The sequence below is a fragment of the Hemitrygon akajei genome, chromosome 9 (assembly GCF_048418815.1).
Source record: "Hemitrygon akajei chromosome 9, sHemAka1.3, whole genome shotgun sequence".
Taxonomy (NCBI): Eukaryota; Metazoa; Chordata; class Chondrichthyes; order Myliobatiformes; family Dasyatidae; genus Hemitrygon; species Hemitrygon akajei.
The window spans coordinates 138461636-138489133 of record NC_133132.1 but is presented as its reverse complement, the minus strand read 5'-3'; the positions used below and the strand labels follow the sequence as shown (position 1 = coordinate 138489133).

Genomic DNA, 27498 nt, shown 5'->3' with positions numbered 1-27498 from the left:
CCTACTCTCAATGGAAAAAGCCTATCCACATCAACTCTATCTATCCCCCTCATAATTTTAAATATCCTTATCAAGTCCCCCCCTCAACCTTCTACACTCCAAAGAATAAGGACCTAACTTGTTCAATCTTTTCCTGTAACTTAGGTGCTGAAACCCAGGTAACATTCTAGTAAATCTTCTCTGTACTCTCTCTATTTTGTTGAAATAGAGAAATTTGTTGAAAAGTTCTTGAAAGATCATTGTTAACGCCTTTACAGCCACCTCCCCCAGAACACTGGGGTGTACACAATCTGGTCCAGGTGATTTATCTACCTTCAGACCTTTTAGTTTCACAAAAACCTTCTCATTAGTCATGCTAGCTTCACACATTTCTGACCCTTGACACTCTGGAACTTCCACCTTACTGCTCGTATCTTCCACAATGATGATTGGTGCAGAGTACTTATTCAGTTCATCTGCCATTTCCTTGTCCCTTATTGCTACCTCTCCAGCATCATTTTCCAGTGGTCTGATATCCACTCTCCCCTCTTTTATGCTTTGTATATCAGACAATGATTTTGGTATTCTCTTTAATACTATTAGCTAGCTTATTTTTGTGTTCCATCCTTAATGACCTTTTTAGTTGTCTTCGGTTGGTTTTTAAAAGGTTCACAGTCATCTAGCTTCCCACTCATTTTTGCTCTATTATATTCCCTCTTTGTTGGCTTTGACTGCTCTTGTTAGCCATGATTGTGTCAACCACCCTTTAGAATAGTTCTTCCTTTTTGGGATGTATGTATCCTGTGCCTTCTGAATTGTTTCCAGAAATGTCAGCTGTTACTCATCTGCTGTCACCCCTGCCAGTGTTCTTTTCCAGTCAATTTTGGCTTAATCCTCTCTCATGCCTCTGTGATTCCCTTTACTCCATTGTAATACTAATACAATTGACTTTAGCTTCTCCTTCTCAAATTTCGGGGTGAATTTGATCATATTATGATTATTCACCCTAAGGTTTCTTGCACAACACCCAATCCAGAATAACTGATCCTCTAGTGAGCACAACCACGAGCTGCTCTAAAAAGCCATCTTGTAGCATTCTAGACATTTCCCCTCATAGGATCCAGCAGTAACCTGATTTTCCCAATCTACCTGCATATTGTAATATTGGAACATCGTTCATTTGGCTTGCATTTTCTATCTCCTGTTGTAATTTGTCGACCGCATCCTTACTACTGTTTGGGGGTTGTGTACCCCATTAGGATTTTTTACGCTTGCAGTTCCTGAGCTCTACTCACAATGATTCAACACCTTCTGACCCTATGTCACCTCTTTCTAATGATTTGCTTTCATTTTTTAGCAACAGAGCAATGCCGCCCACTCTGCCTTCCTGCCTGTCCTTTTGATACATTGTGTATCTTTGGACGTTAAACTCCAAAGCTATAATCTTCTTTCAGCCATGACTCAGTGATGCGTACAACATCATACATGCTAATCTGTAACTGTGCTGCAAGTTCATCTACCTTATTCCATATACTGCGCACATTGAAGTATGACACCTTTGGTCCTGTATTTGATTTTGTCTGAACTCATCCTGTTGACTACAATTTTTCCCTATCATCAGCCTCTCCTTTCTCGGAGTCTCACTACAGATTTCCTTTGTTTGCAAACCAACTACTATATCCTCAGCACTGTAACTCCAGTTCCCATTCTCCTGCCGAATTAGTTTGAACCTTCCTGAACAACTTTAGCAAAACTTGCCCGCAAGGATATTAGAACCCCTCGGGTTCAGGTGTAACCTGTCTCTTTTGTACAGGACATCAGCTCCCCAGAAGAGATCCCAATGATCTTTCAATCTGAACCCCTTCCCCCTGCACCAGTTCCTCAGCAAAGAAATGTATTCACCTGCCAAATCATCCTATTCTTACCCTCACTAGCACATGATGCAGGCAGCAATCCAGAGATTAATACCCTAGAGGTCCTGTTTTTCAGCTTTCTACCTAAGTCCCTAAAATTTCTATTCAGGGCCTCCTCACCTATTTCATTGTAGTCAGTATGTAGCAAATCTTCCGGCTGCTCACCCTCACCCTTGAGAATGTCATGGACATGATCTGAGACATCCCTGCTCCTGACACCAGAGAGACAACATACAGTACCGTCCCGGTGTCTCTACCGCACCCACAGAATTTCATCTCTGTTCCTCTGACTGAGGAATCTCCTGTCAACACTGCAGTCCTCTTCTGAGCCACAGCACCAGACTCAGTGCCAGAGACCCGGTCACTGTGGCTCCCCCTCATTTGGTCCTCACCCTCAACAGTATCTAAACAGTATCTAAAGTTGTATACTTATTACTGAGGGGAATGGTGAGTTTATCGGCCACTCAGTTACCAGTCTCCTGCAACCTAGGGGTGACTGCCTCCCTGTGGCTCCTGGGCTATCATCTCGTTCTCCTGTATGAACTGAAGGTCACTCAGCTGCAGCTCCGGTTCCTTAATCTGTTCTCTCAGAAGCTGTAGCTCGGTGCAGAATGGGGGTTGCCCAGACTTCCCACATATCACACATAGTGCAAAATACTGCCCCTGGAGCCACTCTCGCTACACCAGTCTGCCCTAACAGATGAGGAATGAAAAAATAAGAAGAAAAAGAGAAAGTCACCAGGATATTTCACCTTACCTAAGCCTGAGGTGCCAAAGCAACTCTAGAGATTGGCACAGTCAAATGAATGGCCGCTCCACTTGTGGCCCAAAACTGTTCACAGAACTCCAAGTGCATTCTAACCAATACCTCATAAAGCTTCAGAATCACATCTTTGCTGTGTTACGTACCCCGTAACTGGGTCACTTACCAGCAAAGATAGAGAGGTCCGTTGAAGTCTGATGGTACTATTTTTTTAAAGTCTTTATTTATAAAGGGGCACAAAAATAAGATTAATACAAACATTCAGATAATATACGTCATCAATACTCAATCTGAAAGCGCAGGTATAGTAATAATCATCAATAAGAAATAGCTCTATCGTTTGTCTAGGGGATAATATATTGTCCGATGGAAATATAAAAGTCACTCAGTTCCTGCAGGCTTCAGCCTTTGGGGACCGCTGGGTTTTCACTTGTTGGAGAGAGAGAGATTTGTGAGAAAAGAAACTTGCCCGGGTCTTTTGATGATGCCAACCCATTGAGTCGGGGGGAGTTGGTTCCCCGTTGTTAGTTCAAGAAAATCGTTTCTGTGGTACCAGCCACCGGCTCCCAGGCAAGGGAACCGAACGCACGTGGCTTCCTTCAAATGGCTGCCCGCTATTACGGGATCGCTAGCATTTCTTCTGGTGCGTCTGAGGGGCCGTCTCTACAGCCCCCTCTTTTATCTTGACTCGCAGGGTAGTAGATGTCAATCAGGTTGGGAGTGATGCAATCTCTCTCTCAACCAGCCCACTTTGCCCGAGGGCTTGCACGTAGCCTAGTCCCCAATCCACAATGTGTCTCCAAGAGACAATGGCCAATGTCGCGTTATTTGGCATCGCCGGGGGAACAAGGCATCCGGCACGTCTCTCTCCCATTTCCTGGGTCCACTGACCCAACCCCCACGAGTGCTCTTGCGATTCTCACAAAAGGGGGGGCTGCGGGCGATAACAGCTGTTGTATTCTAGTCCTTTCAAATGAATGCTAACATTGCATTCTCTCTCCTTACCATCATAGAAACACAGAAAAACCTACAGGCCCTTCAGCCACAAAGTTGTGCTGAACATGTCCCTACCTTAGAAGTTACTAGGCTTACCTATAGTCTTCTATCTTTCTAAGCTCCATCAACTCGAGGCTGCAAGTTAACTTTTAGGGAATCCTGCTCTTGGACTCCTAAGTCCCTTTGCATATCTGACTTTTGGATTTTCTCTCTGTTTAGAAAATAGTCTACACCTTTATTCCTTCTACCAAAGTTCATGGCCATACAACTTTCCTGCACTATATTCCATCTGCCACTTTTTTGCCTTTTCTGAGTCCTTCCACAAGCTACCTGCTTCCTCAACAGTACTTGCCGCTCCACCTGTCTAAGGTCGACTTCCCTCTCAGCCTCACCAATGTAGTCCAAAGGAAAGCTGATGAAGGAATACGTTTGGCACCTGCTTGGCTGCAGGGGCCTCCTTAGGGGCTCCGCTCTGGATATTCTCTCTGGGTTTACTCCCGTAGCTTTCATCTCTCCTGAGGCTCCCCCAAAGCAGTGGGGCTGCTTACCCATAGCTGGGGATCTGGTTCACGAGCACCAGGATGTGTCCACGTGTGGGTGGGCCTGCATGCTATGTGTGCAGGGCCAGACCTCCTTCCATCCTCTGTAGTTCAGTCCGAGTCCGACAAATGTTCAGTTTTTGTGTGAACCCAGCGAGGAGGCAGTACATGAGGTTTGATGTTGGAAGGCTATGTACTGGGAGGGAGAGACTTGTGCATTCAGCTCTCCTTTTCACGAGACTGCTAGCCAGTGGTGGAATTTGAACGCGGAGAGCGATGACTCTACCACACTGGCCGCATCACAACAGCCATTTGACACACAGAGGAGAGATATACTTCTAGAGGAATTTCCACTCCAAGACCAGATTAGAAGATATGGGACTATTCTCTTGCTGGTTGTAATACAGAAGGACACCAGTATTAATGCCGGCAACCAACAGAGCTATCACATCAGTGTGATTCACCTTCATCTGTATCCCTGAAGCTTTGGCAATCCATTGTGCCTCAAATGCCTGTTAAATTCTCCTTTGATTTTTTGTTTTTGCTGGGGTAATTTCCTTTCGCCACTTCATGTTGCAGCATATCTTCGGGACACAGGAGGAAACGGGCAGCTGCAGGAGAACGTGACTGTGTGGGTTTCCTCCAGCTGTTCCAATTTCTTCCTACATTCTAAAGGTCTGCTGCTGGATAGTGGCTACTAGCTATGGGTGGGCGGCTCAAAGAATTATGTGTTTGCTACACACGTCGTCAGGTTTGTTTTTTCGTCGTGAAGCAACTGAATGTTAGCATGACATTTGATGCAGGCTTTCAGGGTAAATTGAAAGAAGCAATTTCCACCTGCAGATGGTTTAATGGCTGGTTTAGTAGCAAAATGGATTTGTTGAACACATAGCTCTCAGGAAATGAGGAAGCTCATTTGTACACCGACTATTGTTATCATCTGCCACTTGCTGCCTTTAGGAAGAGGAGAAACTTCCAACCAGGGCTTTGAAATGGTAATGGCATTGAAAACTTCAGATGCAGATGCAATAATTTGCATGCTTTTACAGAATAATGGATATTCAAAGTTAAAACTTCAAAGTAAATTTGTTATTGAAGTACATATAGACACTACACACAACACTGAGATTAATTTTCTTGCAGGTATATGTAGTAAGTTCAAGAAACACAATAGAATCAATGAAAGACTGCACCCAACAGAACGGACAAGCAATCAATGTGCAAAAGACAACAAACTACAAATTCAAAAGGGAGTGATAATAATAATGCATAATTAAGCAATAAGTATCAGGAATATGAGATGAAGAGCCCTTGAAAGTGACTCCATTGGTTGTGGGTCAGTTCAGTGATAGGTCAAGCGAAGTTATCCCTTCTGGTTCAAAAGCCTGATCGTGAGAGGGGCGATACCTGTTCCTGAACCTGGTGCTGTGGGTGGGTCCTGAGACTTCTGTGCCACCTTTCTGATGGCAGCAGTGAGAGCATATCTTTGATGGTGGGGGTCCTTGTTGATGGATGCTGCTTTACCGTGAAAACGTTTCATGTAGATGTGCTTACTGGTGGAGAGGGCTTTACTCATGATGCACTGGGCCATATCTAGTACTTTTTGTAGGATTTTCCATTCAAGGGCATTGGTGTTTCCATACCAGACTGTGATGCAGCCAGTCAGTAAACTCTCCACAACACATTTATAGAAGTTTGTCAACATTTTATATGTCACGCCGAATCTTTGCAAACTTCTGAGGACTGGCTTATGAACCTCTGGTTTCCTCCTCCTGTAGTCGATAATCAGCTTTTTGTTCTTGCTCTCATTTTCAATTTCTCTCCTTCCTGTATGCTGTTAACGATGAGAGAATTCCAGTGGAACATATAAATTACAAACGTTTTGAGATGATTTGCCAAGAATATAGTGAGTGGAGATGTTTAATCACTCAGAAAGGAAATTGGTATTATATTTGTATTGTAACATACACAGTAAGGCAGTGAAATGAAATGTATTTTCTTGTTCCCCATGGCTGTTTTTATTGGTGAAATGTTAAGATGCAGGTAAAGTTTAAGTGGCGACAATGACAATTAAATTGGTGTGAGTAGAGCAGCGAGCTTTGCAACACAGCTTTGTGTGCAGACAGAGCCTGTGTCGATTGGGATTGTGGAGAAGGTGTTGTTGCCAATCCAAACTGACTGGGGTCTGCAAGTGAGGGAATCAAGGATTCAATTGCACAAGCAGATATTCAGGCCAAAGTCCAGAAGCTTGTTGGTTAGTTTTGAGGGATGGTAGTATTGAATGCTGAGCAGTAGATGATAAAGCACATCTTTGCTCTCCAGATGTTCCAGGGTCGAGTGAAGAGCCAATGAAATGGCATCTGCTGTGGGTCTGTTCTGATGGTAGGCAAATTGGAACAGATCCAAGTTACTTCTCAAGCCAGACTTGATATTTTTCATCACTAATCTCTCAAAGCACTTCATCACAGCATATGTAACTGTTACTGGTACCGATTAGATTGCTGTACCGAGAACTCAGCAAGGAGGGATTAAACTGAACAGCTTGATAACTATATTTTATTTTGAGAAGTAGCCAGTGAAGAGAAAACATGCTGTTCAGGATTGTTTATATGAGGCTGATGTTCTCCGATAATTGGACCTGGCAGGATTTGCTTTTGAAAGTAGGATGCTTTGGGAATGTTACTCATGCAATGACTGGAACTATGTAAGGCAGTTTCCATGGAGAAGTCTTAAACATGAGATTTTGCAGATGCTGAAAATCTAGAGGAACTCACACAAAATGCTGGAGGAACTCAGCTGGACAGGTAGCATCTATGGAGAGGAATAAATAGTCGATGTTTTGGGTAGAGACCTTTAATCAGGACGGGAAAGGAAGGGGGAAGAAACCCTTCCTCTCCAGTCCTGATGAAGGGTCATGGCCCAAAACATCGACCGTTAATTCTCCTCAATAAATGCCATCCATGGAGAAGTCTGCCTGTTCTGAAGCATTGAGGTACCAGTCTTGCTTGTGTGGCAAAAACTAGATGCAGTTAGGCAACTGTGGTGATTGAAGGGACTTGTCTTCTATCTGGTTGTGATGGCTAGGTCATGGATCAGAGGTTCAGTAGCCATTAACAAAAACAGAATGGAATGTGCATCAAGTAATGTGAGAAAGGTGCAAAGAAGCATGTAACTGCCATCAGAATCCTTGAGAGCCCTTGTTTTCTCCAGTGCTGCTGCTTCCCCTTCAAAATCTACTGTACTTGATACTGAGTGACACAGCCCCTCTCCCTTTGTATTTTGTGCTGATCCCGCATATAGCATATCAGATGAATTGCATGCATGATTTTTATGGACTGAATGACTCTCCACGTTCTAATTATTTGATCTTAATCTTTAGTTCGGGGCCAGTAGAGCATAATAGTGAGTCGAAGTCTGTTTCTTTCATTATAACCAGTACATCTTGTATGCCAACTTACTATGTATTTTTCGACCTTAGAGCTGATTATTGATTACAAACTGAATATATAAAGTATTGTGTAAAGATGTCTCTGTATCATCATGGGAGCTTAATTACAGCGTTAATAGAACAATGTAATCTTAATGCCAAAAGCACCAGTGAAAATTCCAGTAAGTCAATTAGTGTGAAAATTGAGTTGTGTCAATATTGTAAATCAATGGCTCTCTTAACTACAACGTTCAAAAACTGCTCTGCTGTAAAATTAACTTGCCATGTGCAACATCAGAAATTTTTTATAACTTTAAGTTAGTTGCTTTGGAAGTAAAGATTGCAGTGTATGGAAGTTAACTTGCCCACTCCTGCACACAAGCATTGATCTTCAAATCAGGTTGGTAATATTACTCATGGTAATGATGCAAGGTTCTTCATGTTGAAAGCAGCCTTCAAGAGAGATTATGGGGCAGATGACAGGTTGCATCCCTGTCTTGTGGAGCAGAAGAATGAAATCAGTTTTCATTGTGAACACAGATGTAAAGGTACAAAGTATCCAAAAGATAATATGGTTTATTCTTAATCTGTTACTTGAATTGGGCATTTTTTGAGGTATTCCAGGGTAATCTGGTAGTTAACCTGACAGCCTGACTCAGTGACTTGATGGGACTGGAATTGTTACCTGATAATCCGCAAGCCATTTTGCAGATGAATAAAATGGTCTCAAGGCAGAAGAGACACAGTTAACCTAGCAATGTTCCCTCTTGTTCATTATTATTGATTACTCCAGTAATAAAGATCCAATTACCATGATTATGGATCTGACTTCAAGAAAAATATCAGATCATTGGCTGTTGATTGATCTCCAACATAATTTCTTTTGCAATAATAGCAGAGGTAACACTTCAAAGATCTATGCAGAGATTGCCAGTGAAGATTTCACTGAGTTCTGAAAGGCACAATTATTTATCTAAAAAAAGAATACTGTTAGTGCATTAACCTGCATAATTGAAGTACTCCAACATCAAGATGCAAATGCAATACAGCTTAAAATTGCAGAAGAGCAATACTGGAAGAAATATGTCATGTTCATGCCACTTTTCATTCCCATCAGATGTTCTAAAGCAGTTGCAAATAATGAATTGCTTTTGATGCTAATTCCACGTAGCAAGGTCTAAATGAAATGGGAGAATAAACGGGCCATCTGCTTGTTAGTTAAGAGATGAGTATTGGTCAGGACAGGGACAGCTCCTCTGTTCTTTACTCATTTGTGCAGTGGAATCAGAATTTAGCTTATTATGCTAAATTCTGACTCTGATGATAAAAAGAGCAGATGCCTTTGGTGCTCTCTTCTTTTTGCCAAACAAACTGGACTGAATTGTTAAGGTTTATTCCAGCCCCTGTATGAAATTGTACTTTTTCTCTTCTATCCCCCCCCCCCCCACCGCTTGCTGACCTGTGACCTTCCTTCTGCCTTGTCAAACCAATTCTCATTAATTTGCTTCCCATCCAGGTTCCTTGCAGATCCCACATTAGACAATATTGTTGGTGATTCTCCATGCTTGGCTACATTCTGTTTCTTTAAATTTAAACGAGCAATCCTCTCTTCAGTAAAGCAGCCTTTATCCTTGTAGACTGTTTCTCCATCTGTACTCTCTAGATCCTGTTGTTCTTCAATGTGCTGTTGACATTTATGTTAGTTACACCTCCTTTTACCCTTGTTGTTCTTATAATTTCTCCAACAAAGGGTGAGCAAAAATGGCCTTCGTACTTGGTGATTGATTATAAACCCCATTTCCTTGACTCTGCCACTATTCCTCTTCCTGAAACTGAAGCTGCACATTCTTGTATTTGACTCTGAACTAAACCGTGGGTGGCATGTCTGTGATATCGTTTGGTTTTCCTCTTCAGCTCATATTCTGTCAAAGCCCTCATTAGTCCCTGTGCCACAGCAACGACATTCTTCTGCTCTCCTTGGCTTCCAAACTGTTTCATAATGCTTTTATTTTTGCCCATTAGAGCAAAGGCCGTTTTTCCTGTGGTTCCATGCCAGCACCCAGAACTACAAAGCTTGTTGTTAATGTTTATTGAGAATATGGAGCTGAATTATCCTTATGAAAAACATGAATAATGAGGCAGGAACATTGTGTGATTAGAGACATGCAATATTACAGCAGGAAATATTAATCAGTGCCCATTTATTAGATACCTGACATCTGTATCTGAGGGAGTAAAGTGGAAACAGAACAAGCCTCGTTATATTCCTTGGATGCTGAGGGTTAATAGTTGTGATTCAGTAGTTGCTTTAACTTTTACTATTCATCATTTGGTGCACTTAAAGATTATCTTCTTTGAGTTTCTGAATGTTGCCATCTGCTACTTATTCCACTGGAAAATTCACTTGTTATATGATGTATATATTTTAAAAATACAAATGATGGTACCTAATTCTGCCCTGAGGTGTTTACTCGGCTCTGCGCTGACCTGAGGCTGTGGCCTGCTCTGGCTGCAGTGATGCCTGGTTACATGTCTGCAGACTCACGTTCGTTCTGCATGCTGTTTGCTTGCTTTTGTTGTTTGTGCGGTTTATTTCTTCTATCTGCATGTTGGGCGCTTGACTGTTTTTTAAAGTGGGTTCGTTTGGGTTTCTTTGTTTTGAGGCCACCTAGAAGGAGACGAATCTCAAGGTTGTATAATGTATAGGTGCTTTGATAATAGGTGCGCTTTGAACTTTGTGTGTTCTTGATCCGATTCTGCTCAAAGCCATCTCAAGTTCTTGACAGGGAAAGAGGAAGGGTGTGGGTTATTGGTGATGGGCCGTCAGCAATGGGTGAAGCGGTAGCAGAGTTCTCTGTGGTATGAGTGATTGCTGGATGGTCAGGAGATTGCAGAGGATGGGTGGGAGTGTGTGGAGTGGATTGTCGCTGTGAAAAATGCATCTGTAATGATCCAGGGCTATTGTGTGTTTATAGACATGTGACATCATGTGAAATACAGTGTTAGTGAACAGTAACTTACCGGACATCTAACATCAGTAATTTTAGAAAGAAGTGTAAAAATGTCCTGGTAATATAAAACAAATAATCGAGTATTTGATTGTTGGGAGGTTGTGATGGTTCAGCATCAGACCCATGAGCCTGGACTGTGAACTGTGGGCCTGGAGCATGGAACGTTTGTGCAGCTCAAGCTCGAGTGCCAAGTGCTTGTTTGCTTCAGCTTGTTTTTAGTCAGACTCACTGGCTTCTAATACTCGCTCCCTTTAAACATTGTGCAGAATGTTGGGGCAGGGAGGGAGGTGAAATAAAAGCTTTTTAGGAATAATATATTCAGCACCTGGTATGCCTCAGGGTGTTAGATTATCTGAGGTCTGGTACACATTTATTTGTGTAGCATTTACCAGGGCCAATGTATCTTTTCTTTTCTCTATCTGAAGATCATGATCTCTTTGCTGATAGCATTGTAGCCTTAGAATTTGGCCAAATGAGAAAAGGCACTCCAGCCAGCCAAATCCACACTGACCATCCACGTCCATTTACACTGATCCTAGACTGACCCCTGTATTTACATAAGTCCCACCAGACCAGATAATTGCGGCAATTCACTATCACCAGTTAATGTAACAACCTGCACACCTTTGAGATGGGAGAGGAACCCAGAGCATTCGGAAGAAAGTCTTGTGGTCATATTGCAGATGTTTCTGGAAGTCTGGATTGCTGCTGGATTACTTGAGCTGTGAGAGGCACAGGTCTCTTGATCATCATCTCTGGCTCAACCAGATTGTTCTTTCAATTTATTCTCTTTCCCCCAAACTTGGAGCTGTGCCGACACCAAACCCTCATCCTATTGAATAGTTACACTCATCTATTGAGATGTTCCAACAACCAATGATCTCACCTTAAGGATTCTTCGTCTTGTTATTTTCATGGTCTCGTTATTTGTTGCTATTTATTTATATTTGCATTTGCAGAGTTTGTTGCCTTCTTAGCTCTACTCGATCTTTTATGATTCCTGTTATAGATACTATTCTATAGATTTGCTGAAAATGCCTGCAGGAAAAAGAATCTCAGGGTATGTTGGTGACATGGATGTACACTAATAATAAATTTTACTTTGAACTTTGAATCTGGCTGTAGCCTCTATCAGCTCCCAGTGTTTCTACGTTCTTATTCTCACAGTGTTTGTGGTAATGTTTTAAAATTATTTAAATTAAATACCTAAGTTGATTTTGTTTTATATCTCTTGAAATCATTTTTTACTTTTTATTGCTAATTTTATTTTGATTGTTGAACTGCTTCTGAACATTATGGACATTCAGATGTATGGAAAATGACTGTTCACGGATGGCAAGATCGAGGTGTGTGGCATTGTCTTCTTAATGTTTCGGAGTTAATCTTGTGGTGATGCTGGTTTTGACTCCTCTTGTGACCTTGACTAGGTCCTGTGGGTTCTTGGCCAGACAAATCCACAACATACTTTGCAACCAATACTACAGAATTCAAATCAAACCAGACTAACTGTGGAGCAGTGCAGATTCTGACAGTGACGTGCCCCACCTAGTAGGTTCCAGATTATTGCATCTAATGGAATAATATTTACTACTGCTCTTGATTTGTTCATGAACATCATAAAAAAAACTGTTAAACCGTTAACCGTGACCCTTTATCTTATTATCTTGGATAAAATGTGATCAGTGAGGTGTGATGAATTATGTCTTTTTAAATGTGTTGTTCTTTGTTAAGAGCGAGAAGTGACGACACTTTAAATCTTCAAGTGTTGTGTTTGTTTTTGTGAAAGATTTTATTTGAAAACCACTGAGGTCAAGGCATTTAGTTAGGTTGAAGTATCACTTGTGTTTCATCCTGGAACTCTGTTTTATCTGGTATTACTTGTTGTAATGAATGGATTTGTATGGATGGTATGCAGTGCAAAATTGTCATTGTACCTCAATGCATGAAACATTAATAGATCAGTTTACCAATTTTTTTTGCCAAATCAGACAGGGTCACTAAATTTTTTTTATTCCCAGTTACTGCTTTGCTTTCATCATTTCTCTTGGGTAGTGCTTGACGATCATATACATCAGTCTTTGATTTGTTTTTTTTTTACAGAAATCACCGGCAAAGAAGTTGGGCCATGCAATTAGCAAATCCCTTGGATGTGTACCAAGTCGAGAGCCACCTCATCCAATATATCCTGAGATGCCAGAGAAACCTCTAGATTTGGCTCATATAGTGTGAGTAGTCAACTTTTGTGCAGCATTTATTGGCACATATGATTAAGCTGGAAATTGACCAGAGGAGAGCTGGGCATGCTCTCACTGCCAACAAATACTTTAGTGTGATCTCTCCTTCATCACATTTGTAATCTCATTACCACATAATTTGGATCCGTCTTGAAAAGCTGCTCCATGATATTTGGTCCTAACAATGAATTGCATATTTATTGGGATGAAACATAATTTTCAATGAAAACTGTCAGCCTCATGTTTCTGAGAATGGCCACGCTAAAGCTTACAGAGCAGTCCTTTCTGAAGTTGAAAGACAGGAGTGACGTCCAGATCTCACAGGAGCAGATATGTCATTCATCTCCTGAATCTTGTTCTGTCGATCAACCAAGTCATGAGCAGTCTATATCTCAACACTGTTTACATATGTTTCCCTACTGATTATCTCAACTTTCATACCAGCTACTATGCAGCTAGTAGGTTCCAGCTCTTTTCACTAAATACAACTTAAAGAGAGTGAAATTCTTTGGAGTGATTTGCAGAAAGTCAGTTTTCATTTGCCCAAATTGATTTTCGGTTTGTTTTGGCTTACTTGGTGAAAGCCTGATGAAATGTGACACCCTGCAGTTATTCAGACATACCTTTTAGCATCCATTTGGTGAATTTGGTAGCTCATTTGGTGAATTCAGGAGATTTAGGAGCTTTTGCAAAATAGCAGAAATTGTACAGTTTGGTTAAATTATTCTGTAGTCCTTGTCCTGTTGAAATAATACTTTGAATGTGATACAGATTGGAACAGTTGGTGCTTTGCTGTTGAATTAATTCAGTTCAATCAAAGAGATCATTTCTACTGAAGCCTTTTGATTTTCTCACCTTTCCCAATTTTCTCAGAAGCAAAGTCAAAATTTGTTTATTCACAATTAAATCTTCCATAAGAATGTTTGTTCTTTACTTTATGGCTTATGTTCAGTATATCCTGATCAGAATTTTCAAAAGTGTAGCACTTTTCTTGTAGCAATGTTCCTTGTTTCCTTTTCAATTTCACTCACATGTTAGGTGACTTTAAGGCATGCAGTGTGATGTAGAAAGATTAAAGATTAGTTTTATTTGTCCCATGTACATCGAAACGCAGTGAACTGTGTCATTTGTGTGAATGACCAACACTATGTGCTGGGGCAGCTTTCAAGTGTCGCCGTGCTCCCAGTGCCAACATTGCATGTCTACAAATTAGTAATCCTAACCCATACATCTTTGGAATTTGGGAGGAAGCTAGAATACCCAGAGGAAACACTTCCAGTTATGGGGAGAGTATACAGTATAAACTCCTTACAGACAGCGGCAGAATAGAACCCAGATGGCTGGTCTTTTAAAGCGTTATGCCAATCACTATGTCACCGTGCTGTACCCAGATTAGATTATACATATATGAGTAACCCCAAAATACAAGAATCTTCAATAAAGTATTTCAGGCAGAATAGACGATGGACAAATTTGCTTGCATCAGATTAGTATCTTTAACTGATGCACGTGTTTTGGTGTGTCATTGAACATCCTCTCACCATTTTGGCTTCACAGCTGCAGTTCAGAAATATAGGCCTTCCACAACCATACGTGGCCAAGCAGAGTGTAGCGTATCCCCAAGTGGAATGTTTTTGCCCTTTTACAGAAGTTCAAAGGAAACAGTTCCGAGCTTGCACTTGGTGACAAAGCAGTCACTGTGAAGAGGAACCTGATCACAACTGACTCATCAGAATAAGCTAATGCTGGTTTAGGAATTTCTTAATTGATTTTACAGCCTCCTGTATTGCAGTGCCCAAGAGGTGTTTCAGATTAGCATGATTTATTATGTCAAATTAGATTATGCTGAAGCGCTTATTCATGTACTGTCCCTGGGACACATTTAATTTAGTGCTGCTGAAACAGAGACTATTCTCGTGCACAGGTGCATTGAAAAACTTGCTTGCAGCATCTTTATAGGCACATAGAACCTTTTTACTGCAAAGTTGTCAAAGTGGTCTTAGTGTTGCTAAACTGTAGTGATTAGAGCAGCCTTTCTCAACCTTTTTGCCCGAGAAGTAATTTTCAGGTCTCAGGGAACCACTGTGTAAAAAATCATTATATCGATACATTAGAGTGATACAATAGAGTGTTGTAGATACAATAATCCAAAAATAATTATCAGTGCTCTTTTGAGTAGAGAATGAATTTTTAGCCAACCTTTCCTGAAAAAGAACAGGTAGTTAAGCTTAGCTTACCTTTCTTGAAATTAATCTCTTTCTTTCTCTTTCATAAATTTTTAAACTCATAAGGCAAACATTATAAATTTCTGTTAAATAACTGGCTTAAGACAAATTGAGATTTAATTTTTCTAAAGGTGGGCTTGGTAAATCTAATTTAAATAAAGGTTGTAAATTGATTTTAATGAATGCTATTTACAACATGAAAATTTATTGACAACGTTGAATAGTAAAGTTGCTAAAATTCGTAAGCCAAAGCAATATGAATAAAAATATAGCCGAAGACACAATTTTATACAAGACTTTAAAAAAAATGTTTTCTTACCAAGTGACATGATTAGGCTCAAATATAGGCCTAGTATGTAAAACCAGTCCTTGTTTTTTGCTGCACAAATACAGGTACTCAATTCTGGGTCAAACTTGAGATAAGTGCACACAGATTTCACCTTCACCTGAAATGAGACGACTTCTGTTCTTGCTCTTGATGCTTGTTAAACAGGAAGAAGGTTGCTCACAAGTGCAAGAGGTTGAAAACTGCAGCAAAATGTTCATTAACGAGAAAATGCGTAGATGCTGGAAATCCCAGCAACACACACAAAATGCTGGAGAAATTCAGCATGCCAGGCAGCATCTAGTGAAAAGAGTACAGTTGATGTTTCGGGCCTGAAGTGTCGATTGTATTCTTTTCCATAGATGCTGCCTGGCCTGCTGAGTTCCTCCAGCACTTTGTGTGTGTTGCAAAATGTTCATTGCTTTCCTATGAATGACAGGATACTCTTCTTTCACATAAGTCAGTCCATGGTGCACAAGGAGAAGTTTCAGGGAGGTAATTCAGGAGGGAGAGGCCAACGTCACAGCCCAAGTTGGTGCAGACCAGTCAATGCTCGGAAAATGCACTTCACGCTCCTCATCAGCCTACTGTGCTCCCTTCTGTGCAATACAGCGCTGGCCAATTATCAGTCGTCTTCCCTATTTCATGTCAGTGACTGAGAATGGACTCAGGCAAATAAACATGGTCCTGCTATGCATGGCCATACTGGGCTGAGAGACCTCTAACGAGACTGCTAATGGGGCTGCTTGGTCACTGCCCACCACTGCAAGCGTGAGCATTGTGCAAAGTTCAAAGAGCATTGTTTATTTTTTAAAATCAGGATCTCTTGCTGAACCCCTAGTGACCTGTTGCCGAACCCCGTTTGAGAAACCCTGGATGAGAGTTTTGCTAGTTGGTTCAAAAACTGAATGGTTGAAGGGAACTAGCTGTTCTTGAACCTCACGATATGGAACTTCTGGTTTCTGTACCTCCTGCCTAGTGGTGGCTGTGAGCATTCAAATTGCCACTCCAGGCCATTATGCAACCAACCAGAATTCTTTCAGCAGTACGCCTACGGAAGCACAGCATACGTAGTGCCCTTAGTATTATTAAGGATCCCGCCCATCTATTCAGCATCCTCTTTAACTTTCTAGCACCAGGTAGGAGACTTCAATGAATAAAAACAAGTCAGGATGGGAAACAGTTTCTTCCCTCAGGCCATTAGGCTTCTGAACTCCCTGCCGCATCGCATATGAAGTGTCACTGGTTAATTTGTTCTGTACCTTACAATGTATAATTTATGCACTTTACTTTGTTTATTTATGTGCAATTCATCTGTAGATTTTATCCTTTCATAAGTTATTGTGTATTATGTGTACTACTGTGCGTTACACCCAGGTTTGGAGAAACGTCTTGTTTGACAGTATACATGTATATAGTTAAATGACAATAAACTTGACTTGATGACTTATGGTGTTCAATGACAAGCTGAACCTCCTCAGAAAGCAAAGGTACTGGTGCACTTTCCTTATGATTGCATTTATGTGTTGGGCCCAGGACTAGTCATCTCATCTGATCTGCGAGTGCTCAGGAATTTAAAGCTACTTACTCTTTCTACTACTGATTCCCCAATGTTGGCGAGCCTGTGTTTGCCCTCCTTCCCCTTCCTGAATTCAGCAATCAGCTCTTTAGTTCTGTTGGCACTGAGTGAGATGTTATTGTTGGTGCACCACTCAACCAGGTGTCCTGTAAGCTGAATCACTGATGCCTGTGTTTTGTCCAGCAACTGAACTGTCATTGGTGAATTTAAAGATGGTATTGGACCTATGCTTAGTCAGTAAAGAGGAGATGTTAATGTTGTATGAGTAAAAATTTATGTTTTGTTAGTATGATGCATGTACTTAGAATTCCACTGCTCTGTACTTGGCCTGATGTGTTATGACAAGACTCAGTGTAGGTGTTGAAAATGCAAGATAGTTCATGTTAACACTCTAATGGTGGAATGGGCCATGACAGTTCAAATTGATTTTCATAGAATTATTCACCTGAATAAATAATTCTAAAGAGAGAAATGCGTACCTTTTCTGAGAGCCAGGAATTAAATTAAGTATTGATTCTGTATATTTGCATCAGTTAAGTCAAGGAAATTTGTTGTTAGTGGAATTTTGTTTATTGCTAATTTGGATGAAAACTCTGAATATTTGACTGCAGAACAGCTGCATTGTTTAGTTTCTCAGAAAATCTGCAAAGGCCAGCTTACAACAAAACGAATAGTGCTCCCCAACTTTTCTCTAAATCTATACTGGTACTGCTCCCCAACTTTTCCTTCGATACATTGATGACTATTTTAGTGCTGCTTCCTGCAACCATGCTGAGCTCGTCAATTTCATTGACTTTGCCTCTAACTTTCACCCAGCCCTCAAATTCACTTGGACTATCTCGGACACTTCTCTCCCCTTTCTCAATCTCTCAGTCTCCATCTCTGGAGATAGACTGTCCACTGACATCTTCTATAAACCCACTGACTCCCATAACTACCTTGATTATACCTCTTCCCACCCTGCCAAATGCAAAAATTCTATTCCCTATTCCCAGTTCCTCCATCTCCGCCGCATCTGCTCCAAGGATGAGGCTTTCCGTTCCAGGAGATCCCAAATGTCCTCTTTCTTTAAGAATCATGTTCCCTTCTGCCGTCATCAATGATGCCTTCACCTGCATCTCCTCTATTTCCCACACTTCAGCCCTCACCCCATCCTCCCGTCACCACAACAGGGACCGTGTCCCCCTTGTCCTCACCTATCACCCCACCAGCCTCCGGATCCAGCATATTATCCTCCGCAACTTCCGCCACCTTCAACAGGACCCCACCACTAAGGACATCTTTCCCTCTCTACCCCTCTCTGCTTTTCACAGGGATCGTTCCCTCCACGACTGCCTGATCCACACGTCCCTCCCCACAGATCTCCCACCTGGCACTTATCCCTGCAAGTGTAAGTGCTACACCTGTCCCTACACCTCATCTCTTACCACCATTCAGGGCCCCAAACAGTCCTTCCAGGTGAGGCAACACTTCACTTGTGAGTCTGTTGGGGTAATCTATTGCATCCGGTGCTCCCGGTGCGGCCTCCTCAACAATGGCGAGACCTGACGCAGATTGGGGGACCGCTTCTTCGAGCACCTACGCTCCGTCCGCCACAACAGACAGGACCTCCCGGTTGCCACTCACTTCAACTCTCCCGCTCATTCCCATTCGGATATGTCCATACGTAGCCTCCTCTACTGCCATGATGAGGCCAAACTTCGGTTGGAGGAACAGCATCTCATATACTGTCTGGGTAGTCTCCAGCCCCTTGGTATGAACATCGAATTCTCCAACTTCCAGTAATTCCCTCCCTCTCCCTTCCCCATCCCACCTCTACTCTGTCTCCTCTTTCAGCTGCCTATCACCTCTCATGACTCCACCTTCTTCTACTACCCATAGTGCTTTCCCCTTAGATTCCTTCTTCATCTCTCCTGCCTATCCCCTCCCTGCTTCCCCTCCCCCACCCCTTGATCTTTCCTCTGATTGATTTTCCACCCTCCCCCCGCCTTCTTTATCGGGCCCCTGCCCCCCCCTTGCTTTAGTCCTGACGAAGGGTCTCGACTCGAAACGACTGCTTCTTTCAATGGATGCTGCCCGACCTGCTGAGTTCATCCAGCTTTTTTGTACGTCTTGAATATGGAACTCGTAGCTTATTCTGAGTAAGATTTTGTCGCAGTGGGATCACAGGACATGTTCATGAGACATTTTCTCATATTCTTTGTATCACCACTTGCTGAAAATATGTGTTGATTTATGCATGGCAAAGTCAACAGAGGCCTAGAGCCCTGAGTGAGCGATGGGGACCAACCGTGAACTTTAATCAATGAAGTTTTAGGTAATCAGAATTGATCACAGAGAAGGAAGGTTGGATTGTTGTTGTTAGAGCTTTATTGTCAGTGCTCAGGACAAGAAGATTGCAGTGTTCATGCAGTGCAAGGCTGCATACTGGCAATTCGGAAAACACAGTGACTAAATTTTAAATCGTGTCTGAATTAATTAGAATGACATCTCCGTTATAACTGAGTTACAAACAAACAACTATAAAATTAAAGGAAACAGTGGCTGCCCCATTCAAGTATTGTACATGCCCATGTTAAAAACTACAACAATTAAATGTAAAATTGCAGCAAGAATTAAAGCTGAAATTTAAAACAGAGCACTGTAATCAAAGGAAGGTAGCTGCTTCATTTAAACCCAAATATTACACATGTCCATAGAGTTTGTCCCTCGTGCCTTTGTACAAAGGGTGAGTGGAAAGGGCATTGTTCATTTGCAGATTAGCCCGAAGTGTTTTTTTCAGTCTGGATGTGCATGCAGAGATGATTCTGTATCTCCTGCTGGATGGTAGGAGATTGAACAGATGATTACTAGGATGGGATGTGTACATGAGCCCACTGTAGACAGCGTGACTTGTAGGTGGTTTCCATATCTGGTCCCAGTGATCCTCCGTGTGGTCCTGATCACATGTTGAAGTGCTTTGAGGTTGATCTTGTTGCAGCTGGTGTAACATATGCAGTAGGTCGGTATGGCACATCGGTAAAAGTTTACAAACAGACAGACATACTTTATTGATCCCGAGGGAAATTGGGTTTCATTACAGCCGCACCAACCAAGAATAGTGAAGAAATATAGCAATATAAAACCATAAATAAATAATAATAAGTTAATAATGCCCAGTGGAAATAAGTCCAGGACCAGCCTATTGGCTCAGGGTGTCTGACACTCCGAGGGAGGAGTTGTTAAGTTTGATGGCCACAGGTAGGAATGGCTTCCTATGACGCTCAGTGTTGCATCTCGGTGGAATGAGTCTCTGGCTGAATGAACTCCTGTACCTAACCAGTACATTATGGAGTGGATGGGAGTCATTGTCCAAGATGGCATGCAACTTGGACAGCATCCTCTTTTCAGACAACACCGTCAGAGAGTCCAGTTCCAGCCCCACAACATCACTGGCCTTACGAATGAGTTTGTCGATTCTGTTAGTGTCTTTTGGGCGGCTTTTCGGGCAGATTTAAATTCCTAAGATAGTACAGGTGTTGCTGAGCCTTCTCTACTATCAAGGAGGTGTTGGTGGTCCAAGCTGGAGACCCTTTTCACTGCTTCGCCATTTATGAGTAATGGAGCTTGTTCATGCCACCTTGATTTCCTGAAATCGATAATCATTTCTTTGTTTTTTTTGTGAAAAGTTATGGCTATTTCACCACTCAGACAGTTACTGCACCTCCTCCCTGAATGCTGTTTCATTGTTATTTGTAATGAATTCAGTCACTGTGGTGTCATCTGAAAATTTGATGATGGAGTTGATGGCGTAGGCAGCAGCAGAATGTAACGACGTGGGCTCAGTACACGTCCCCACGGTGCACTGGTGAAAGGTACAGAAAGACAAGCAAAATGAGGGGAAAGGAGTGGAGTGAGAAGAAAGAGAATGGGAAAGTGGGAACAAATTTAATGTTTTCATATTTTGAGTATCTTCTTTTGGAAATTGTTTCAATTGGATATGTCACTTCACAGTTCTAATTGTTTTCTTTCCAGTCAAAATATAATGGCAGTGTATTGACCATGTTCATGTTGTTAAAATACTTCATTTGAACAAAGCATTGCTGTGAAAAGTTGAGTTGGCAATAGTTTTGTAATTATAGCTAAAAAAATCGACCGAGCTGTAGAGCCTTGGAATGCATCAGTGAATAGGCTGATAAGTTAAACCATTTCAATAGGTTTGACAATTGCCCTTCTGTTCACACCCCCGCTCAGCACACCAGTCTAGGTGCTGAGGCACTCAATGCTCCCTCAGCACCAACGCCTCCCCTCCTCCTTCCTCCCCCCTCCAGTTCAACATGTGAATGAACAACAAAGGCTACCACCCCTCCTTGCCCTGCACCTACCATCCACACCTCCACATACCAGCTGCTATCCTCCCGATCTCTACCTCCCCCAGCTCCCCACCTCCTACCAATTCCCCAGTCATCAACCTTCACTACTGAGCGGGTGAGAAGGGCTCTGGGGAAACTCAGACACCCCAAATCATTGGGACCGGATGGTGTGAACCCCAAGGTCCTGAAGGAGTGTGCTGAGCAGCTGTGTGGAGTTCTCCAGCGCATTTTCATTCTGAGTCTCAGGTTGGAAAGGGTCCTGACTGTGTGGAAAACATCATGTGTGGTCCCAGTACCCGAGAAGGGACGAGCAAGATCTTGAATGATTACCGTCCAGTGGCCCTGATCTCACACTTCATGAAGACCCTAGAGAGACTGAGTCTGGCTCACCTCCGACCCCTGGTCAGATCAGCCCTCGATCCCCTGCAGTTTGCCTACCAGGAGCACATTAGAGTCAATGGTGCTGTCATCTACCTGCTCCCATTTGGATCAGCAGGGCAGCACTGTGAAGATCATGTATTTTTGATTTCTCAAGTGCCATCAATATCATAGGCCCTCATTGCTGGGGAGAAGCTCCGTTCAATGCAGATTGGCACTTCCGTTGTATTCTAGGACGACAATGGATGTGGTGAGGACCTACAAGTACCTGCAGGTGCTCCTGGATGACAGACTTGAGTGGAGAATCAACACAGGCTGTGTACAAGAAGGGCCAGAGTCACCTCCACTTCCTGAGGAGACTGAGGTCCTTTGGAGTATGCAAGCCTCTACTTCACGTGTTCTACCAGTCTGCTGTGGTCAGTAAGATATTCTATGCGGTGGCATGCTGGGCAATGGGCATCAACATGGGTGATGCCAACAGGCGCAATAAACGGATTAGAAAGGCTGGCTCTGTTATAGGAGTTGAACTGGACACACTGGAGGCTGTGGTAGAACAAAGGATCCTACGGAAAATCCTGGCAATTCTGGACAATGTTTCTCACCCTCTGCATGCAACCTTGGCGGAACAGAGGAGCACTTTTAGTAACAAGCTAAGACAACTGTGCTGCTCCAAAGAGTGCTACATGAGGTCATTCTTACCCTCAGCCACTAGGCTTTATAATAAGTCAACTTACAGCTGGGGAAGTGATGACCCCCTCCTGTTAGACTGCTTGAAGTAACTTATTTTTAGACATCTCTTCTAATAGTTATATCTGTGCACTTGTATACTACTGTGACACTGTAATTTCCTTTTGGGGTCAATAAAATATTTATCTATCTATCTATTCCAGAGAAATAAGTGGAGGAATGAGATCAATGTGAATTGTCTGTGTGCCAGTGTAGACCTCTTGGGCTGGATGGCCTCCTACATTATAATGAAATTTCATACCACATTGCTAGCTAGTTCCAGTAGTGAGTCCCTATTAAATGCCAGGCACTCAAGTGACATGACAGATAACAGGGAGAGCCTGAACTGACCATGCTGATGAAATCCCTCCAGAAAAATGTGCACGATGGCTTTTGCACACTTTTCATCTTCGTCAAAGCTGTGAAGGATTTTAAGTGCTTCTCAAAATTTAAAGTAATTAGAAAGAAAGTAATATTAAGAAACTGAAACTTAACATTTAAAAATGTAAACAAAAAGACTTAGATTTCCAATGTGTGAGTGGGTTGTTAGGGAGGGAGAAAAGGGGTTTGTTTTGCTGCTGTTGCGTGTGTTGTTCTGGACGTTGTGGGCCTCCTATGGTGGCAACACTTTGTGGACTGTGTTTCAAAACATGGTTGCTAATGTCAACAACGTATAGTGCCTATAAAGAGTATTCACCCCCTCCCCTTGGAAGTTTTCATGTTTTATTGTTTTACAACATTGATTCTCTGTGAATTTAATTTGGCTTTTTTGACACTGATCAACAGAAAAAGACTCTTTCATGTCAAAGTGAAAACAGATCTCTATAAAGTGATCTAAATTAATTACAAATAGGAAACACCCCTTCAAGTCAGTATTTAGTAGATGCACCTTTGGCAGCAATTATAGCCTTGAGTCTGTGTGGATAAGTCTTTATCAGCTTTGCACATCTGAACATTGCAATTTTTCCCCTTTCTTCTTTACAAAATTGCTTATGCTCTGTCAGATTGCATGGGGATCGTGAGTGAAGAGTCCTTCTCAAGTCCAGCCACAAATTCTCAATTGGATTGAGGTCTGCACTCTGACTTGGCCACTCCAGGACATTAGCTTTGTTGTTTTTAAGCCATTCCTGTCTGGCTTTGGCTTTATGTTTTGGATCATTGTCTTGCTGGGAAAAAAAATCTTCCCCCAAGTTGCAGTTTTCTAGCAGACTGCATCAGGTTTTCCTTGTGGATTTCCCAGTGTTTTGCTGCATTCATTTTACCCTCTACCTTCACAAGCCTCCCAAGGGCCTGCTGCAATGAAGCATCCCCACAGCACGATGCAGCCACCATCATGCTTTACGATAGGGATGGTGTGTTTTTGATGATGAGCGGTGTTTGGCTCATACATAGCCAAACATAGCATTCAGACTGATGGCCTAAAAGCTCAATTTTGGTTTCATCAGACTACAGAACCTTCTTTCAGCTGATTTCAGAGTCTCCCACATGTCTTTTGGTAAACTCAGCCAATATTTCATGTGAGATTTTCCAGCAGTGGCTTCCTTTTTGCCACTCTCCCATAAAGTTGCGACTGGTGAAGCAACCAGGCAACAGTTGTTGTATGCGCGGTCTCTCCCATCTCAGCCACTGAAGCTTGTAACTCCTCCAGAGTTGTCCTATGTCTTTTGTTGGCCTCCCTCACTAATTCCTTTCTTGCGTGGTCACTCAGTATTTGAGGTTCTCATGCTCTAGGCTGACTTACAGCTGTGCCATATTCCTTCCATACTTAACTGTATTCCAAGAGATATTCAGTGACTTGGAAGTTTTATTGTTCTACAACATTGGATCACAGTGGATTTAGTCCATCTCCTGACTAGTGCTTTTCAATAACCTTTTTCATGGAGTTGTTTGGTGTGCTCTTTTGACTTCATCGTGGTGTAGTTTTTGCCAGGATACTGACTCACCAGCAGTTGGACTGTCCAGATACTGGTGTATTTTAATTACAATCAATTGAAACACCTTGACTGCACACTCCAAAAAGAGATCGCCAGTTAACTAATTATGTGACTTCTAAAACCGCTTAGCTACAGAAGTGATAATTTGGTGTGTTATATTAAAGGGGGGGGGGTGAATACTTAAGCAATCAATTATATTTTGTTTTATATTTATAATTAATTTAGATCACTTTATAGAGATCTGTTTTCATTTTAACATGAAAAAGTCCTTTTCTGTTGTTCGGTGTCAAAAAAACCCAAAATCCTTCAATGTTGCAGAACAATAAAACTTCGGGGGGGGGGGGGGAATACTTTTTATAGGGTCTGTATTTCACTGTATATTTTGATGTATGTGTAATAAATAAATTCAGTTGAATCTGAATATCTGAATGTGAAATTTGCACTGCCTTTGCAGGCGTGAACTACCGATAAGATCAACAGGCATAGAATCTATTTGACACCTTGGTTTAACTTTCTATATTTGTCCTTCATCCTGTCTGTTCCTCAGATACATTGTTTGAATTATATTCAAACTGTCACAGTCGGAGTGTCCTTTCTCTAGGTGCTACAGAGGACACATGCTCTTTGTTCTCTTTGAAGGTCAGGACAGTGTTCCTGTTCTATTCTTCTGCTTGTCAAAGTCTGGTTATCTCAGCAAAGTAAAATGTCAGGCAATTTTGGTGATGAATTGTAACGGTTTGGATTAGTTGAAAATAGCTAAGAAATAAAGTGAAGAGTACAAGATATAGATCTAGTCGACATTTTAGTCCTTTAAGCCAGTCTGCTATTCAGTAAGATTATACCTTATCTTTCTCTTGTCCTGTACAAACCCTAAACCCCTTGATTCCCTTCTTATCCAAAAATCTTTCATTATTGAAGATATAAACATGCCTCATATGTGCATTTTCTGCTGCTGCAAGACATTGCAGTTGGCAGAAATTTGGTGGTTTGCTGTATTAAGAACAAGGACTAGAAAGCAACTTGCATACCTAACTAATTTGAAATTATAAAAAATCAGCCTGCTGCAATGCTAGCATTGCAAGCAGTTGGTCTAAACACTTAAAAAACCACAATAATTCCATGCAGAAGGTAATTTGCTGATAGATAGTGTCAACTTTTCTGCATTGCCTTGGCTTAAGTATTAATGGTTGCAGAGGAAATATACGAGCATTTGGACTTCAAAGTCGTGCGTCCATTAGGAAAGTCAAAATTCAAAAACCACTTCAAAAGTACATATTGAGATGGAATTGAATGAGCATTATACCAAATTAAACAAAATAAAGCCCCAGTGTGCAAGCAGCCTGCGTCAGCCCATGGTGTATGTTAGCTGTTGCTGTTGTTAAAGCAGGCAGTCCCAATATACATCTGGATCTTAGCAGTTAGGACATTAAAGCTGTCTGCAGGAGAATGTGACATTGTCTGCCAGTATGGTACATGATGTCATTGTGGCTTTACTGACTTAGATTGATGATCATCCGGATGTGCCAAATACAGTATCCTTTTTTAATTACTTTGCTCTTTCCAATTTACTCCACTTTGCTGCTCAGTACCATGAAGTCTTGACATCTAGTTACGAGAGATATTTTCCCATTCCTTTAGAGTTGGCATTTAATTCCTTCAAGAGAGTGATATGTGAAGGGAACATTAAATGTTGACATCATATGAATTACATGATAATCCATTATGTTTCTAGTGGAACTTCCAGTGTCAGTTTCCTGATTAAGTTGTTGATCATGTGCAGAGATGCTGACATTGGATTTGTTGGCCCATTTTAAAATGCATTGATTTCTGTGAAGTTGCTATGGGGATGTTTTGAGCATTGGGACCGATGTCTTCAAATACTCTGTTTGTTTAATATTATATACTAAAGATGTACTGTGGAAGTTATAAAGGGATAAAACTAAAAGATCAAGCATAAAAACTTGTCAAGAGTAGTGGGGAAATTGTAAGATTGGGAAAACTAAAAAAAACAAAGAACCACTAAGCAAGCAATGAGGGAAGATAGATGATGAAAGTAAGCTTGCACAAAATATAGAAAGCTGAGAGTAGAGGTTTAAATAATTACATGAAGCAGAAAAGGGTGTCTGAAGCGAATGAAGGTCTTCAGGAAGATGAGGAGAAGGTGTATTTAATATTGGTTATTATGGAATTAGTTAAAGGTTTGAATGACTACATTCTGTTGGTCTTCATGGTAGAGGACATGTCTATCATGCCAAAGAAAGATGTTATGAATGTTATGGAAGGTGAGGATCTTGATACGGTCGCTATCACTGAAGAGGTAGACAAATCCTCTGGTCCTGATGGGATGAAAGTAATGGCAGATGTTAAAGTAGAGGCTGATAATTGACCAAAATTCCCTGGACTCTGGCAGGCCCTGGTGGATTGGAAGGCAGTAAATGTCACGGCACTGTTTAAGAAGGATGTTGGCAAAAAGCAGTTAACTGTAGGTCAGATAGCTTAACATCCAAGGTTAGGAAAGAAGCTTTAAGATATCACTAAAGAAAATCTCTGGATAGAATTGGTTCCACTAGGCAGACACAGTATGGATTCAGGAAGAGCAGTGCTGTTTCATTAAGTTACTGCAGTTCTTTGAAGATATAATGAGCACAGTGGATTAAGGGGAACAGGTGGATGTTGTATCCTTGGATTTCCAGAAGTTGTTTGATAAGGCACTGCATGAAAGTCTTATCCAGAAGATAAGGATGCAGGGAGTTGGGGGTTAATGTATTAGTATGGGGGAGAGGATTGGTTGAACAATAGAAGGCAGAGAATTGTAATAAATTGGTGTTTCTTTAGTTGGCAATCAGTGGTGAGCCCAGTGCCACCAGGATTGGTGCTGGGTGCACAGCTGCTCACAGTATACATTAACAATTTGGAAGAGAGGACTGAGTGTAGTGCATCTAAGTTTGCAGATGACACTGAACTGAATGGAGAAGCAAATTGTGCAGAGGATGCTGAGAATCTGGAGAGATATAGGCAGGTTAAGTGAATGGGCAAGAGTCTGGCAGGTGGAGTGCAACGTTGGTAAATGTGAGGTTATGCATTTTGGAAGGAAAATTAGAAGGTGAAAGTTTGCAG

At 41.7% G+C, this 27498-nt stretch overlaps 1 protein-coding gene across 17 annotated transcripts in view; it reads left to right on the top strand.

Moving 5' to 3' along the window:
- The window catches only part of LOC140733570 (dystrobrevin beta), a 494877-nt gene that overhangs the window by 257274 nt on the left and 210105 nt on the right, over positions 1-27498 (top strand). For all 17 annotated transcript variants that reach the window (XM_073057088.1, XM_073057083.1, XM_073057081.1 and 14 more), the window contains exon 10: positions 12729-12853. In XM_073057088.1, coding sequence (XP_072913189.1) covers positions 12729-12853 — 125 coding nt within the window. The remainder of the gene's footprint in view (positions 1-12728; positions 12854-27498) is intronic.